The 12,671-nt window shown below is 42.7% G+C and overlaps 1 protein-coding gene across 1 annotated transcript in view; it reads left to right on the plus strand.

Annotated features, from left to right (window-relative positions):
* The window catches only part of C6H11orf49 (chromosome 6 C11orf49 homolog), a 170,688-nt gene that overhangs the window by 99,130 nt on the left and 58,887 nt on the right, over nucleotides 1-12,671 (plus strand). Inside the window, exon 3 of the mRNA XM_044681233.1 lies at nucleotides 6,685-6,815. Within this exon, the coding sequence (XP_044537168.1) occupies nucleotides 6,685-6,815 (131 nt within the window). The remainder of the gene's footprint in view (nucleotides 1-6,684; nucleotides 6,816-12,671) is intronic.

Below are 12,671 nucleotides of genomic sequence, written 5' to 3' on the forward strand. Positions count from 1 at the left end.
GGCTCTGAGCATTTTCTCGGTCTTACCTATCTAGAACACTTTTTGTTGAAAACTATCCAGAAGCTCTAGGGGCCTGGGAGGTGAGAAAGAATGAAGCTGATACTGGGGGCTATTAGCTCATGGCTGCTCCTCCAACCAGCAATGAGCTTGAGATTTATTTTATATAGTATTTAACAAAACCCCTTTTTACACAAAGCCCAAAAAAGTTTCACAGCTACGCAGATATGCCGAAGTTACAGAATTAAGTCATGATTAGTAAATGGTTTTACAAAGCACAATAAAGTTATAGTTTGTACAGTTACTCAAGGTAAAAGTTACCTCATAAAGATTAAGCCCAGAATAAAACAAGATTCAAGGCTGGGAATGAGTCTCATCATTATCTGAAAGCTATTCTTGGGAAAAGTTTCTAAATTTCTAGAGATAACTTTATGAATAAGTTTTTATGTGTTGGAAAGTGCCTGGCAGAATGTTTAACTGCCTAGCTTGCCTGATTTTGACCTTGACTGTCTAGAAGCAGATTCATAGCCCGGCAGCTTAATTTCTGCCTTTTTATCTTGGAAAGAAACTGTTAACTCCTTAACTGTTGGTTTACTAAGAACTTAAAGCTTTCCAATAAGAAAAGGTATGGATCATAAAAAGGAATCAAAGAACATGACAAAACCAGTGGAAATGTGCTTTGGCCATGGGTGGGGAGATTGCGGGGGGTGAAGGGGAAAGTAGGAGCATGAATCATGTAACCATGTTAAAAATAATGAATATTAATAAATGTTTAAATTTTAAAAAAAAAGGAATCAAAGAGAGTAGTCAAGATTTTTATCTTAGACACACCCATCCTGTCTGTGTCCTGCCTTGCAGGGAAGAAAGATCAAACATACAGTGTTACTTGTAGTTGATCTTGTAATGGGGTCCAGATTAAAATATCTATTATAGATTCTATTTCTCTCAATGGCTTCCAATTATAAAATGAGCCTCAGGGAGGGGTCAATTATTTTGGATTATCCAACACGCTGATAGCCCAGCCTTTCAGGCTTAGGCTACCAGAATCAATCACAAAGCTGGATCAGCCGTATTGACCATGATGGGAATCCAGATAAAAGGCCCTATCAAAGACCCTATTTCTCCAATTGGCTCCCAACAACTTTTCTTCATCATCTCTGCCTACTGGCTTACCAGCTTCCTTCTAGTCCCAACCAAAATTCCATCTTCCACAAGAAGCCTTTCCCAAACCCTTTTAATTATAGTAGCTTTCCTCTTTAATTATTTCCTTTTTTCTGTATATAATTTGTACATATTTGTTTGCTTGTTGTTTCCTCCATTAGATTGTCTTTTGCCTCTTTTCATAATCCTAGTGCTTAGAACAGTGTCTGAATGAATTTTATTTTCTGACCAATATGACAAAACATAAAGAATTTGTGAACTTTTATTTTAACTTTTGTCAAAATTTAGAGATTTTAAATTAAAAGATTTTGTTGAGGAGGAACTAATATGGGGGAGTAGAAGCAGAGAATCAACTGAGCTCTCCCAAATTCCTCTCCAAACAATTTAAAAATAACACCTTATCAAGACAAATTCAAAAGGAGACAACAGAGTACAGCAAATGCAAAACCTCAAGAAAAACAAAAATTGGTCACAGGCCCCAAAAGAATTCCTATAAGAGCTCAAAAAGGATTTTAAAAGTCAAATGAGAGAAGTAGAGGGAAAATTGGGGAAAGAAACAGGAGTGATGCAAATAAATAATGAAAAAAGTGTCAATAGATTGGAAAAGAAGGCACAAAAATATTGAAGAAAATAACACCTTCAAAAAACTAGAATTGGCCAAATGGAAAAAGAAATTCACTGAAGAAAACAACTCTATAAAAAGTGGAATTGGCCAAATGGAAAAGAAGGTAAAAACTCATTGAAGAAAATAATTTCTTTAAAATTAGAATGTGATAGAAGCTCATGACTCTAGGAGACAGTCAAGAAATAATAAAACAAAATCAAAAGAATGAAAAAATTGAAGAAAATGTGAAATATCTTATTGGGAAAACAACTAACCTGGAAAAGAAATTGAGGAGATATAATTTAAGAATTACTGAGGCTGGGTGGTTCAGTGAATTGAAAGTCAGGTCCAGAGACAGAAGGTCCTGGGTTCAAATCTGACCTCAGACCCTTCCTAGCCAGGACTGGGCAAGTGACTGAGCAAGTCACTTAACCTCCATTGCCTAGCTTTTACCATTCTTCTGCCTTGGAACCAATACCTGGTATTGATTCCAAGATGAAAGGTACGGGTTTAAAAAAAAAAAAAAAAGATTACTGAGATTACTTGAAAGCCATGTTCAGGAAAAGAGCCTAGACATCATATTTTAAGAAACTGTTAAGGAAAATTGCCTTGGTATACTAGAACCAGAGAGTAAAATAGAAATTGAGAATTGATCACTGCCTGAAAGAGATCCCAAAATGGAAAATTCCAGGAATATTATATCCAAATCCTAAAACTCCCAGGTCAAGGAGAAAATAATACAGCAGCCAAAAAGAAATAATTTAAATATCATGGAGCCACAATAGAATAGCATAAGACTTAGCAGTTCTAAATCACTATTAATAAGAGAAATGCATATTAAAACAGCCCTGAGGTACCATCTCACTTCATACTGAGACATTGACAAACTATTGGTAGAGTTGTGAAGTGATCCAACCATTCTGGAGAGCAATTTAGAACTATGCCCAAAGGGCTATGAGATAGTGCGTACCCTTTCACCTAGCAATATACCATTAATAGATCTGTATCCTGAACAGATAGGGGGTGGGAGGAGAAGGGAAAAGAACTTATATATACAAAAATAGAGCAGTTCTTTTTGTGTCAGCAAAGAATTAGAAACTGAAGGGACACCCATCAAATTGAGACTGGCTAAACTAATTGTGATATATGGTTGTGATGGAATACTATTGTGCATTAAGAAATGATGAACTGACTTTCCTCCTCACTCTTAAGAGACAGGGTAACCACTATTTTAAATTTCTTTGCTCATATCCTTCACATCAAAATCATTACAAAAAAGACCATCCAAAATAGTGAATAGTGATTAAACCCATTTATCTCAGAAAACATTAAGCAGAATTTGAAAAGATATACAAATTAGAATGCACAAAAGAACATATGCTTTCTGTAGAAGTAGAGGTCCATAACTATGGTACATTGTCTATATTTTCAAGTGTTTTCTATGTGTTTAACAGTTGTGCTAATATTTTTCCTCTTCTTTTGCTTTTTTTTAAAAATTGTATTTAAAAACATTATTTGTTATATGTGATAGCATCTGGGGGAAACATTGGGTAATATAGGAAATTATGGTGTAAAAAACCAAATGACAGCAATGAAAACTTACTAAAAATAATATAAAATGATATAAAAAAGAAAGCAATAATGAAGATGCTTTCAGAAAAACCTAGAAATATTTACATAAATTGATGTAAAGTGAAGTGAACAAAACCAGAAGAATTGTGTACACTGTAAGAGCAATATTGTACAATGATCAACTGTGAATAACTTAGCTATTCTCGACAACACAGTGATCTAAGACAATCCCAAAGGATCTTTGCTGAAAAATGCTAGCCACCTCCAGAGAAAGAACTGCAGTCTGAATGCAGATGGAGGCATATTTTTTTCAACTTTATTTTTCTTGTTTTGCTTTGGTCTGTGCTTTCTTTTGTAATGTTGCTAACATGGAAATATGTTTTGCATGACTACACATGTATAGCAAAGTAATATCAAAGAGCTTATCTTCTCCAGGAGTGGGGGGGTTGGATTTGGAACTCAAAAATTGTTTTTAAAAATGTTCAAAATTATTTTACATGTAATTTTTTAAAATAACATTCTTAGAATGTTAAAAAAGACTTTGCCACTTGAAAGCTGAATGTTTTAAATTAATTTAATATGTTAACTAACAAAGAAACACAAGTTTGGGTGTCTCTAATTCTCTTATGGACAGGGAACCTCTTGGGAGATTTTTTGAATTTCTCCTATATGATGTTAATCTGTAATTCAATATTCTGATTGCAAATTTACCCCTAGAAAAAAGAAGGGGAAAAGCTTGAAGGATTAAGAGAACTATGAAGTTTATTACTACCAAACTAGAATTTGGAGAAATCTGCCCAATGGGGCACATCAGAGTAGCTGCAACATCCGATAGTGAGAACTCTCAATCCTGGGCTGAACGGTAGAATAGAAAATGACTGGAGCTGAGCAGCTTGTCCAGATCATGAGGGCAAGTCAGTTACATGCCCCGAACCTCAGTTTCATTGTCTGTAAAACAGGCACCATCTGCTTCACAAAAACGCGTGAGGAAAGAAGCACATGATGAGCTGTTAATGTGAGCTGCTGTTATTATTAATCAGTTATTTAGAGAAAATAGTTTGTAGAAAACGTGGGCGATTTCAGCTTTAGGTGATTACACAGTGGGCAGCACATATATACACAGAAGAGTTTAATAAATATTGATTTACTGATGTAACATAAACTGTATGACTTTGTAAATGTATGTCTTAGTTGGCTGAAGAGCCTATCTTGTATTTATTCACATCTACGTTCCAGTATTGCCTATTCTTGAAAGAAAGTTACAAACTTGATATTTTCTGCATCTCCAGTATTTTTAGTTAGAAAGGATAGGGGAGGATCCCAAGAAATAAGATTCTACACCCAGGAGAGACGGAAAGCTTTCAAAAATGAAATTCCGAGGAAATACAGAGAGATCATTCCAATGAGGAAGAAAATAGAAAGTTGTCTAAAAAGGACCAGTAGGATTGCATTGGGAACTCATCAACCAACTTAATATCTAAAAGACACCAGAGGGGGCAGCTGGGTAGCTCAGTGGATTGAGAGTCAGGCCTAGAGATGGGAGGTCTCAGACACTTCCCAGCTGTGTGACCCTGGGCAAGTCACTTGACCCCCATTGCCCACCCCTTACTGCTTTTCCACCTAGGAGCCAATACACAGAAGTTAAGGGTTTAAAAAAATAAATAAAAGACACCATAGACATCAGCTGCCCTGCAAGGCAGATAATGAGTAATGGGCATCGAAGTGGACTGTAGGCCTATGAAAACAGTCTCCAGAGGACTGAAATCATTCTCCTTTTCTTAAGACAATCTCCTTGACCCACATGACATAGAACAGCATCTTAGCTTTTCTTTCTTTCTTTCTTTCTTTTTTTTTTTTTTTTTAGTGCTTTTTCTAACCTACTTCTTGGCCCTCCCATTGCCATGACCATTCTCTGCCAGTTTTCCATGGGAGAAGACTAGTAGCAACTGCTTTTGTTCCTTGTGATTGTGTTTGGGGAGCTCTTGGAGTATTGTTCCAAACGTGAGTGTAGATATTGTTGATGTGCCCCCCATCGGCCCCCACAGCTGCATTAAGGACAGCCTTTCTCTTCTCTCGGAAACATGAAAATGGGCATCTTTCATGGGGTTCAGTCTGAAGGGAGGAGGAGCCTGCGAGGTCTCTTTGAATTCTCCAGCCCAGGTTTGGTTTGGCTTTTTAGTTTATGTGGGATACCGTCAAGAGCTGCCATTTGGAATTCGAGGCCCACACTGGTGACAGCTGTGGTGCATTTGGACAAGCCATGGGTGTGAAGTTAGAGGGTCCGGCTCGGACGGCTCCTCACTCCAGGGGCAGCTGCTGATAGGTTACTTCCTTTCTCTGGGCCTCAGGTTCCTGATCAGAAAAACACGGGAGTCTGAACAAGACCCTTTCTTAAGCCCCTTCCAGTTCTAAATCCCACCAGCCTGTGAATTCTCCGTTGGTACCTACCTTCAACCTAACCTCTGCTTCTCTCTACCTGCAATTTGCCAGAGCACTTAAGAATTTTCAGGAGCCTGGAGCATGTTCTTGATAGTGTCTGTTCCTGGATTATTGCCTGCTTTCTAGTGGAATTTCCATTTTTAGATAGCTCCAGTGCTTCCCAGCCTTTCCCCCCACTTTGGCAAGAGAACCCAAAGACTATAGCATATTTTCCTCCCTTCCTGGGGCCCAACTTAAGTAATGACTCACTTGAGCCCTAGGGCTTTGCCTCACATTCTCATTTTAGGGGCCACTTTTTACCCCTGTTCCTTTACCGTGGAGCCTCGCTTCTCTCCACCAATCTCCTCCTGGAACCATTTGTCTCTCCTTTAGACAGATGGGAGGTATCCTTCTTGGGCTTGTTGTCAGAGGTCCATGACAGATCCCCTGTTGTTCCACACCCCAAACTGCCATGGACAGACCCGTAGATGTCACCTGTAAGCAACCTTGTTTTGCTTGTGGCAGCTGGTACAGCAGGGAGCAACCCAGAGAGAAGAAAATGTAAATCCTGGTGTGCTGGAGAGAGAAGTGTTCTTTAAAAACGGACAACTGCCAGTATCATCCGGTGAAGGATGGATAGTTTTCTCTCTGCAAAACTCTCCAGTGACTGGTTAGAACTTCCTGAGGTGGAGGTGGGGGGGCTACCACCAGCTGGACTCCAGAGCTGTCAGAGGGATGTGCTTATGTGCATCTGGTTCCCTCGGGGAGACCAGGGGAGGGACGGGCCCAAGCTGGGCCGCAGGTTAGAAATGGAAGTCCAGAGGACCACTTTCCCTGTTCCTTGGCAACTCTTCTGAGTGGCCTCTGCTTTCCATTGTGCTTCCCTTCTGAAGAGCCTTTCAACAATGACCTCTTGGTTTTTATCTTTGCAGCTTTAACAGCGTATGCCAGGGGACACATATTCTCTTCCGAGAGTTTAGCTTCATCCAGGCCACTCCCCATAACAGGGCATCCTTCTTACGGGCTTTCTGGAGATGCTTTCGAACTGTGGGCAAGAATGGAGGTAAGTCTTCTCAAACTTGCTTGTAGAGATCCGAAGCTAACAAGTACGACTGAACTTTGGAATACCTGCTGAATAGCATTTTCATTGAGTTCTGCTGGATGTTTTCCGTGGCTTTTAGGATCTAGTGATGGAGTCATTTCAGCAAAGGCTGGGTGTCAAGCAGTCAGATTCTTTCCCAGACCAAGCCCCTCCATTCCCTTGTGGGTTCATTCATTAACTGCTGAATTTCGTGATTTCCTCTCCATGAAATAAGATTAGCGTCTACCTCGTAGAGGTGGTATGAAGAGAACTAAATTAGGATTAGAGAAACACCTCAGAATGCTAGGGTCAAACACACGTAGGTGCACTTGAAAATAGTGAAGTGTGCAAGTCACTCTTTCTCTGTCTGCCTCAGTTTCCTCATTTATAAAATGGGGATAATAATAGAATCTGTCTCCAAGAGTTGCTGTGAGGTTCAGATGAGATTCCATTTGTAAAGTACTTTGCCAATCTTCCAACACTACGTAAATGCTTGCTATTTCTTCTTGAGCCAGCGCCACAAGTGATCCATATAGCTTTGGGATGCTACACAGATGTGAGTTTATCATTAATGTAATAGCCTTAGAGAAAAAACCCAGCCAGAGAGAAGATCCACTGCCAGGGATCCGTCCAGCTGCTGAGAGGGATTCGCTCCAAGTTCTTCGTTTTCCCTGTGCTGTCAACTGTCCTAAATTATGTACTCAGTATTTATTGTAATACTTCCTAATCAGACAACCCAGGAATTCCTTGGGACCAGGTGAGCCAGACCCCCCCAGTCAAAGCGTCCTTACTCTATTCTCAGCTTTTTTGAAAAGTTTTCCAAACATCTTTCGATCACAAATACGTTAGTTCTGAACTCTGAGCCAAAATCTGTTGACGCTTTTGGAGTGCCAGGGTCCGAGGAGAGAATTGCTTGACTTTCCGTGCTGCCACCTCTCTGTCCCAGGCGTCTCTAGAGGAGGTACTGCCTGTTTTCTTGGATGTGATCTTTGCTAGAACCGCCCCTGATGGAGGTGTGGATCTCCCGGAAGAAAGAAGCTTGTAGGAGAGAGCCCAAAGGAAAACCGGGTCAAGGAAGTGGGCCCGTTGGCAGAAACTGTGCGCCCCGAGCTGCTGCCGGGGGCCGCATTTCTTGTACCGCGGTCCACGTGCCCTTCCTGCAGAGTCCAAGCCACCGGCTTTTCATAGTTACAGACCCCCAGAGACAGCGGGCAGGGCCCAGACGGGGGTCAGGAAGGCCTGGGTCCCTTACCAGCTGTATGTCCAGGTTAGAGTGAGCGTAGGTGGCTGTGGTGGGCAGGAATGGTAAGTCGCCCATCTCTCTGGGCAGCGCCTCGCACGCTTGGTGTCTTGGACACTGCGAGGCCCTCGGGAGTGTGGTCGTCCGGCCCCCACGTGGGTCTGCTCTGCTTCCGTCCAGCTTAGATTGTTTCGGAGGGGCAGTTCAGGGGTCGGGGCCACCATTCGCTCCAGGCAGGATGTGAGGTCTTGGCCACAAACTCTCACAGCTCTCTGGAGGCTGAATTCCCCGGGGGACAGCTGCTCCCCTCTGCGTCCAGGAAGCAGGAGAAAGCCCTCTGGGAGCTGCTCGCTACTCATTTGTTTGTTCCTCATGGGATAAACATGCCGTGCGGGGGGAGAATACACATGTATCCTGCAGGAACCGCAGGCCTGGCTTTGGGGAGCACCTGGAGCTGGAGTGATGCCCCCACTTGGTGGGAGGGGGCTCCCTGGAGGTGCAGACGAGCCCTCTTGCAGGTTATCAATGTGAGGAGACGGCGTGTAATTTGGCTGAGTACGATTCCCCCAGGAAAGTACCTTCAAAAATCTCCTTGATTTCCTGGCCCCCATCTTTCCTTAGTTGTGGTTCTAGGGCACAGTCAGTCCCACCCATTTGGCTGCTATTGCCTTGACCCTGTAGATTCTTTTAAGTCAGCTGCTGCAGCCACAGATTCGCTGCCTTTTGCTCCTTTCCATTTGCCCAGATCTTAAAAATGAGTTCTAAAATTCTGATCTGGGATCAAGGCAGCTGAGAGACACAAGCAACATTCAGATGCAGGAGAACAAAAGGGCCCTTTGGAAATCCAATTCCACCTTTCTCAAATAGCCACTATGTTGACCTAGCAAGACACAGACCTTTTCCTTATCACCACCACAAAGCATTCCTGGGTCAGTAGATACCCAGATATTCAGAGGAGCATCCCGGGGATGAGTGAGTCAGCTGGCAAGCCTTTGTTGTGCCCTCCCACTGTGCCAAGCATGATGCTGAGGACCGAGGACATGAGTAGAGCCTGAAGCACTGTCCTGAACTCCAGGAACTCCCAGTCTGATGGGGAAGGCCACTATGTACATTCCAGATAGACACTGTCTAGAGGGATTGTGATGGGGCATGGGAAAGGGACCCAGACCAGGAAAGGCCGCCTGGAGAAGGTGGGAAGAGTGGAGCAAAGAGCTGAAAACAAAGCAGGGGTCTGTCACCTGGTGAGGGGTTCAACAAACTCATATAGGAATGTCACAGTGTAAGAAATGGCAAATAGGAGGAATTCAGAGAAAGACGGCAAGATTTGTGTGAACTGCTGCCAAGTGAAATAAAACCACATACACAGAGATGACAACAGTAGAAAAGAAATCGCTACAAAGGCCCCACTCTGAGGATCTAAAGACCCAGGGACGGCCTCAGGGATAGATGATGGAGCACATTGCTGGCCTTTGGGGAGAAAGCCTGGCAGTGAGGAGAGCAGGAGGCTGCAGACCCTGTTGGACTCTGGATCGGTCACTACACACCAGGGCTATTTAGAAGTTTTCTTCTTATCTTGTTTTTTAGATTATTATTACATAAAAAAAGGTTTGAGTTATAGAGTGGGCAGGTTTGGTATATCCAGGGATGATTGTCATGGGGAAACAAAAAGTGTCAATTAAAAAAAAATGTGTAAGCCTTAGGAAGGGTTCCCATGCTTTCCAAAATGCATCAAACTGACACCATAAGATATTGCCACCTATTTAGTTTGACAGAGAAACAAGAAGATCCTGAGGGCGGGACAAGACGAGTAACCCAAACATCAGGGATTAAGGGGCCACCCACCAAAGCGTTTACCAGACGGCACTATCTTCTTCAGCTTTTCCCATCCCTCCACTGTTAGATGGCAATCCCAAATCCACTGACAGCAAGACTGACTAATGTGGAAAATCAGTATCCTCCTAAGGCTCGGTGTCTCTGTGAGAAGACATGTCTAGTTCTAGAGTAGTTTACTTCAACACGCACGTCTCCGGTTGGTGCTCTGTCCTCAGTACTGTGCCAAGAAATGCAAGTTAAACAGAAATGAGGGCTCCCTGCCCATAAGACACAGAAGGTTTTTGAGGTGATGAGATAGGAAACAATTAGACAGTAGTATTACCGGCGGGGTAATCAATGGCCCAATGTGTGGTATAGCCTGGCTTCCATAAGAAGGCCAAGGCGAGAGGTCAGTCTGGGCCAGAATGAGATGGGCCTTGGAGGATAGCGGAGATTTGAAGAGGTGGAAAGAAAGAAAGGGTCATCCTGGGCAGGGGAACAGCCTGAGCAAAAGTGGGAGTAAGTACAGTGTTCTTGGGGAATAGTGAAGAAGTTTGAAAATGGCATTTAATGAATGACTGAAAGAATGAAGAACGTATTTACTTTTGATACGACATCCCTTGTATAGATCGGTGATATAATAGCTAGAGTAAAGGACTTGGAGTTAGAGAAGAGAGGAGAGAGAAAGAAATGGAAGGGACAGCGAGGTGGCTCAGTGAATTGAGAGCCAGACCCAGAGAGGGGAGGTCTTGGGTTCAAATGTAGCCTGAGACATTTCCTAGCTGTGTTACCCTGGGCAAGTCACTTAACCCCTATTGTCTACCCCTTACTGCTCTTCTGTCTCAGAACCAATTCAGAATATTGATTCTAAGATGGAAAATAAGGGTTTTAAAAAAGAAGGGTGGGGGGAGGGGAGAGAAATGAACCAGACTGTGGAAATCCTCATATGACAGGCTAAACATATGAATGTATTTAGTGGATAGGAACCATTTTGATAAAGGGGTTTGGATAAAGGAGTTGAAACTAGGCATGATCACTTCTTTGGGATCTCTCAGTGTTGCTCCTTTACGTATAGTCCCTGCTTTAACACTTAATGTGGCCTGTTGGCCTTCCCTAAAACCATCCTCATGTCTCTTGCTTCTCTGTTCCCCGTCCGCATCCCCACATCATTTCCCAAGAGCAGTTGCCTCTCAAAAGCTTGGCTCTAACAATGACCCAGGACAGCTCTGAGGGATTTATGGTAAAGATGCTACCCACATTCAGAGGAAGAACTGCAGGAGAGGAAACATAAGAAAAACAACTGCTTGAACGCATGGGTCCGGGTGGACATGATTGAGGGTGTGGACTCAAAACTACCACACCAATGCAACTACCAACAATTTGGAAATTGGTCTTGATCGGGGACACATGACAAAACTAGTGGAAATGTGCATCGGCCATGGGTTGGGGGAGTGCGGGGGGCGAAGGGGAAAGGAGGAGCATGAATCATGTAACCATGTTAAAAATGAATATTAATAAATGTTTAAAAAAAAAAAAAGCTTGGCTCTAGGGGGCAGCTGGGTAGCTCAGTGGATTGAGAGTCAGGCCTGGAGATGGGAGGTCCTGGGTTCAAATCTGGCCTCAGACACTTCCCAGCTGTGTGACCCAGGGCAAGTCACTTGACCCCCATTGCCCACCCTTACCTCTCTTCCACCAAGGAGCCAATACACAGTATTGACTCCAAGATGGAAGGTGAGGGTTTAAACAAAAACAAAAACAAAAACAAAAAAAACCGTGGCTCTAACTTGTGAACCAGAATCTCAGAGCTGGAGTCTTCCATCATTGTTCCATCACTTGTCTGGCTGACTTTGGCCAGTCTCTAAATGGCTCGCTCTTTTAACATGTGTTAGCCAGACTCTACCACACATTTGGGTAATCTTCTCAACCAATCACAGAATTTTTCTGGGTGGCCTTTCATCCAGTGGCTAAAACTTTATAATCCTCTCCAGCTGATTAAGACCTTATTCATACCTTGTTTACACTTTTGAGGGTTTGGGCCATTCAGTGGAGGCTTCCCAGTCTTCTCTGATTACATTATCTGGGGTGAGAGTGGAACCTTACCTGTCTAGAGATAAGGAAACTGGGGCCTGAAGAAGCGAAGGGACTTCCCCAAGTATTATTATATTATTATACAGGCGGTAAGTGGTCCTAATTTAGATTGTCTGTTCCAATCCTGTTTGTATTCTTCAGCACCGCCGATCCCTGAAAACTCTGCTTACTGCTCTGGTATCAGGAAAATGTTCTCAGCCTGTTTTGTCCATCTCTTACTCTGCTCTAGGAAAAGTGAGACTCGGTTGTACCCAAAATGATGTTTTATGCGAGTTCAAGGTTCTTCTTAGGTCCTTTTGGAAGACTCTTTATAAGCCTTCTTTGCTTGCAAAGATCTGACTTTTTTTCGGATAATATCTGAGATTCTTTTTCTTCTTTACAATGTTGACTTTTTATTTTCTTCCCCATCCCCTTCTCCCTCCAGTCTTATTCACTTCATGACTTTGCGTTCATTGTCTTCTCTGGTATTTTCCTCAGCTGTGCTCTTTTTGAAGAATTTCCCTAATTTAGCCCTGTGTATAAATAGTGAGTATGCAGAAATAGTCTCCTGGATGACTTTGGGTTGGATTGAGTTGTATTTTGTGCTCGACCTATATCTTTAGTCATCTCTTCCTAGATTGAAACAAAAAAGAGAAACGGAGAGGCCCAATCTTACCTGGGGCAGGATGGGAGCACTCTTTTAAGCAATGGAATGAACC

The sequence above is a fragment of the Gracilinanus agilis genome, chromosome 6, assembly GCF_016433145.1.
Source record: "Gracilinanus agilis isolate LMUSP501 chromosome 6, AgileGrace, whole genome shotgun sequence".
Taxonomy (NCBI): Eukaryota; Metazoa; Chordata; class Mammalia; order Didelphimorphia; family Didelphidae; genus Gracilinanus; species Gracilinanus agilis.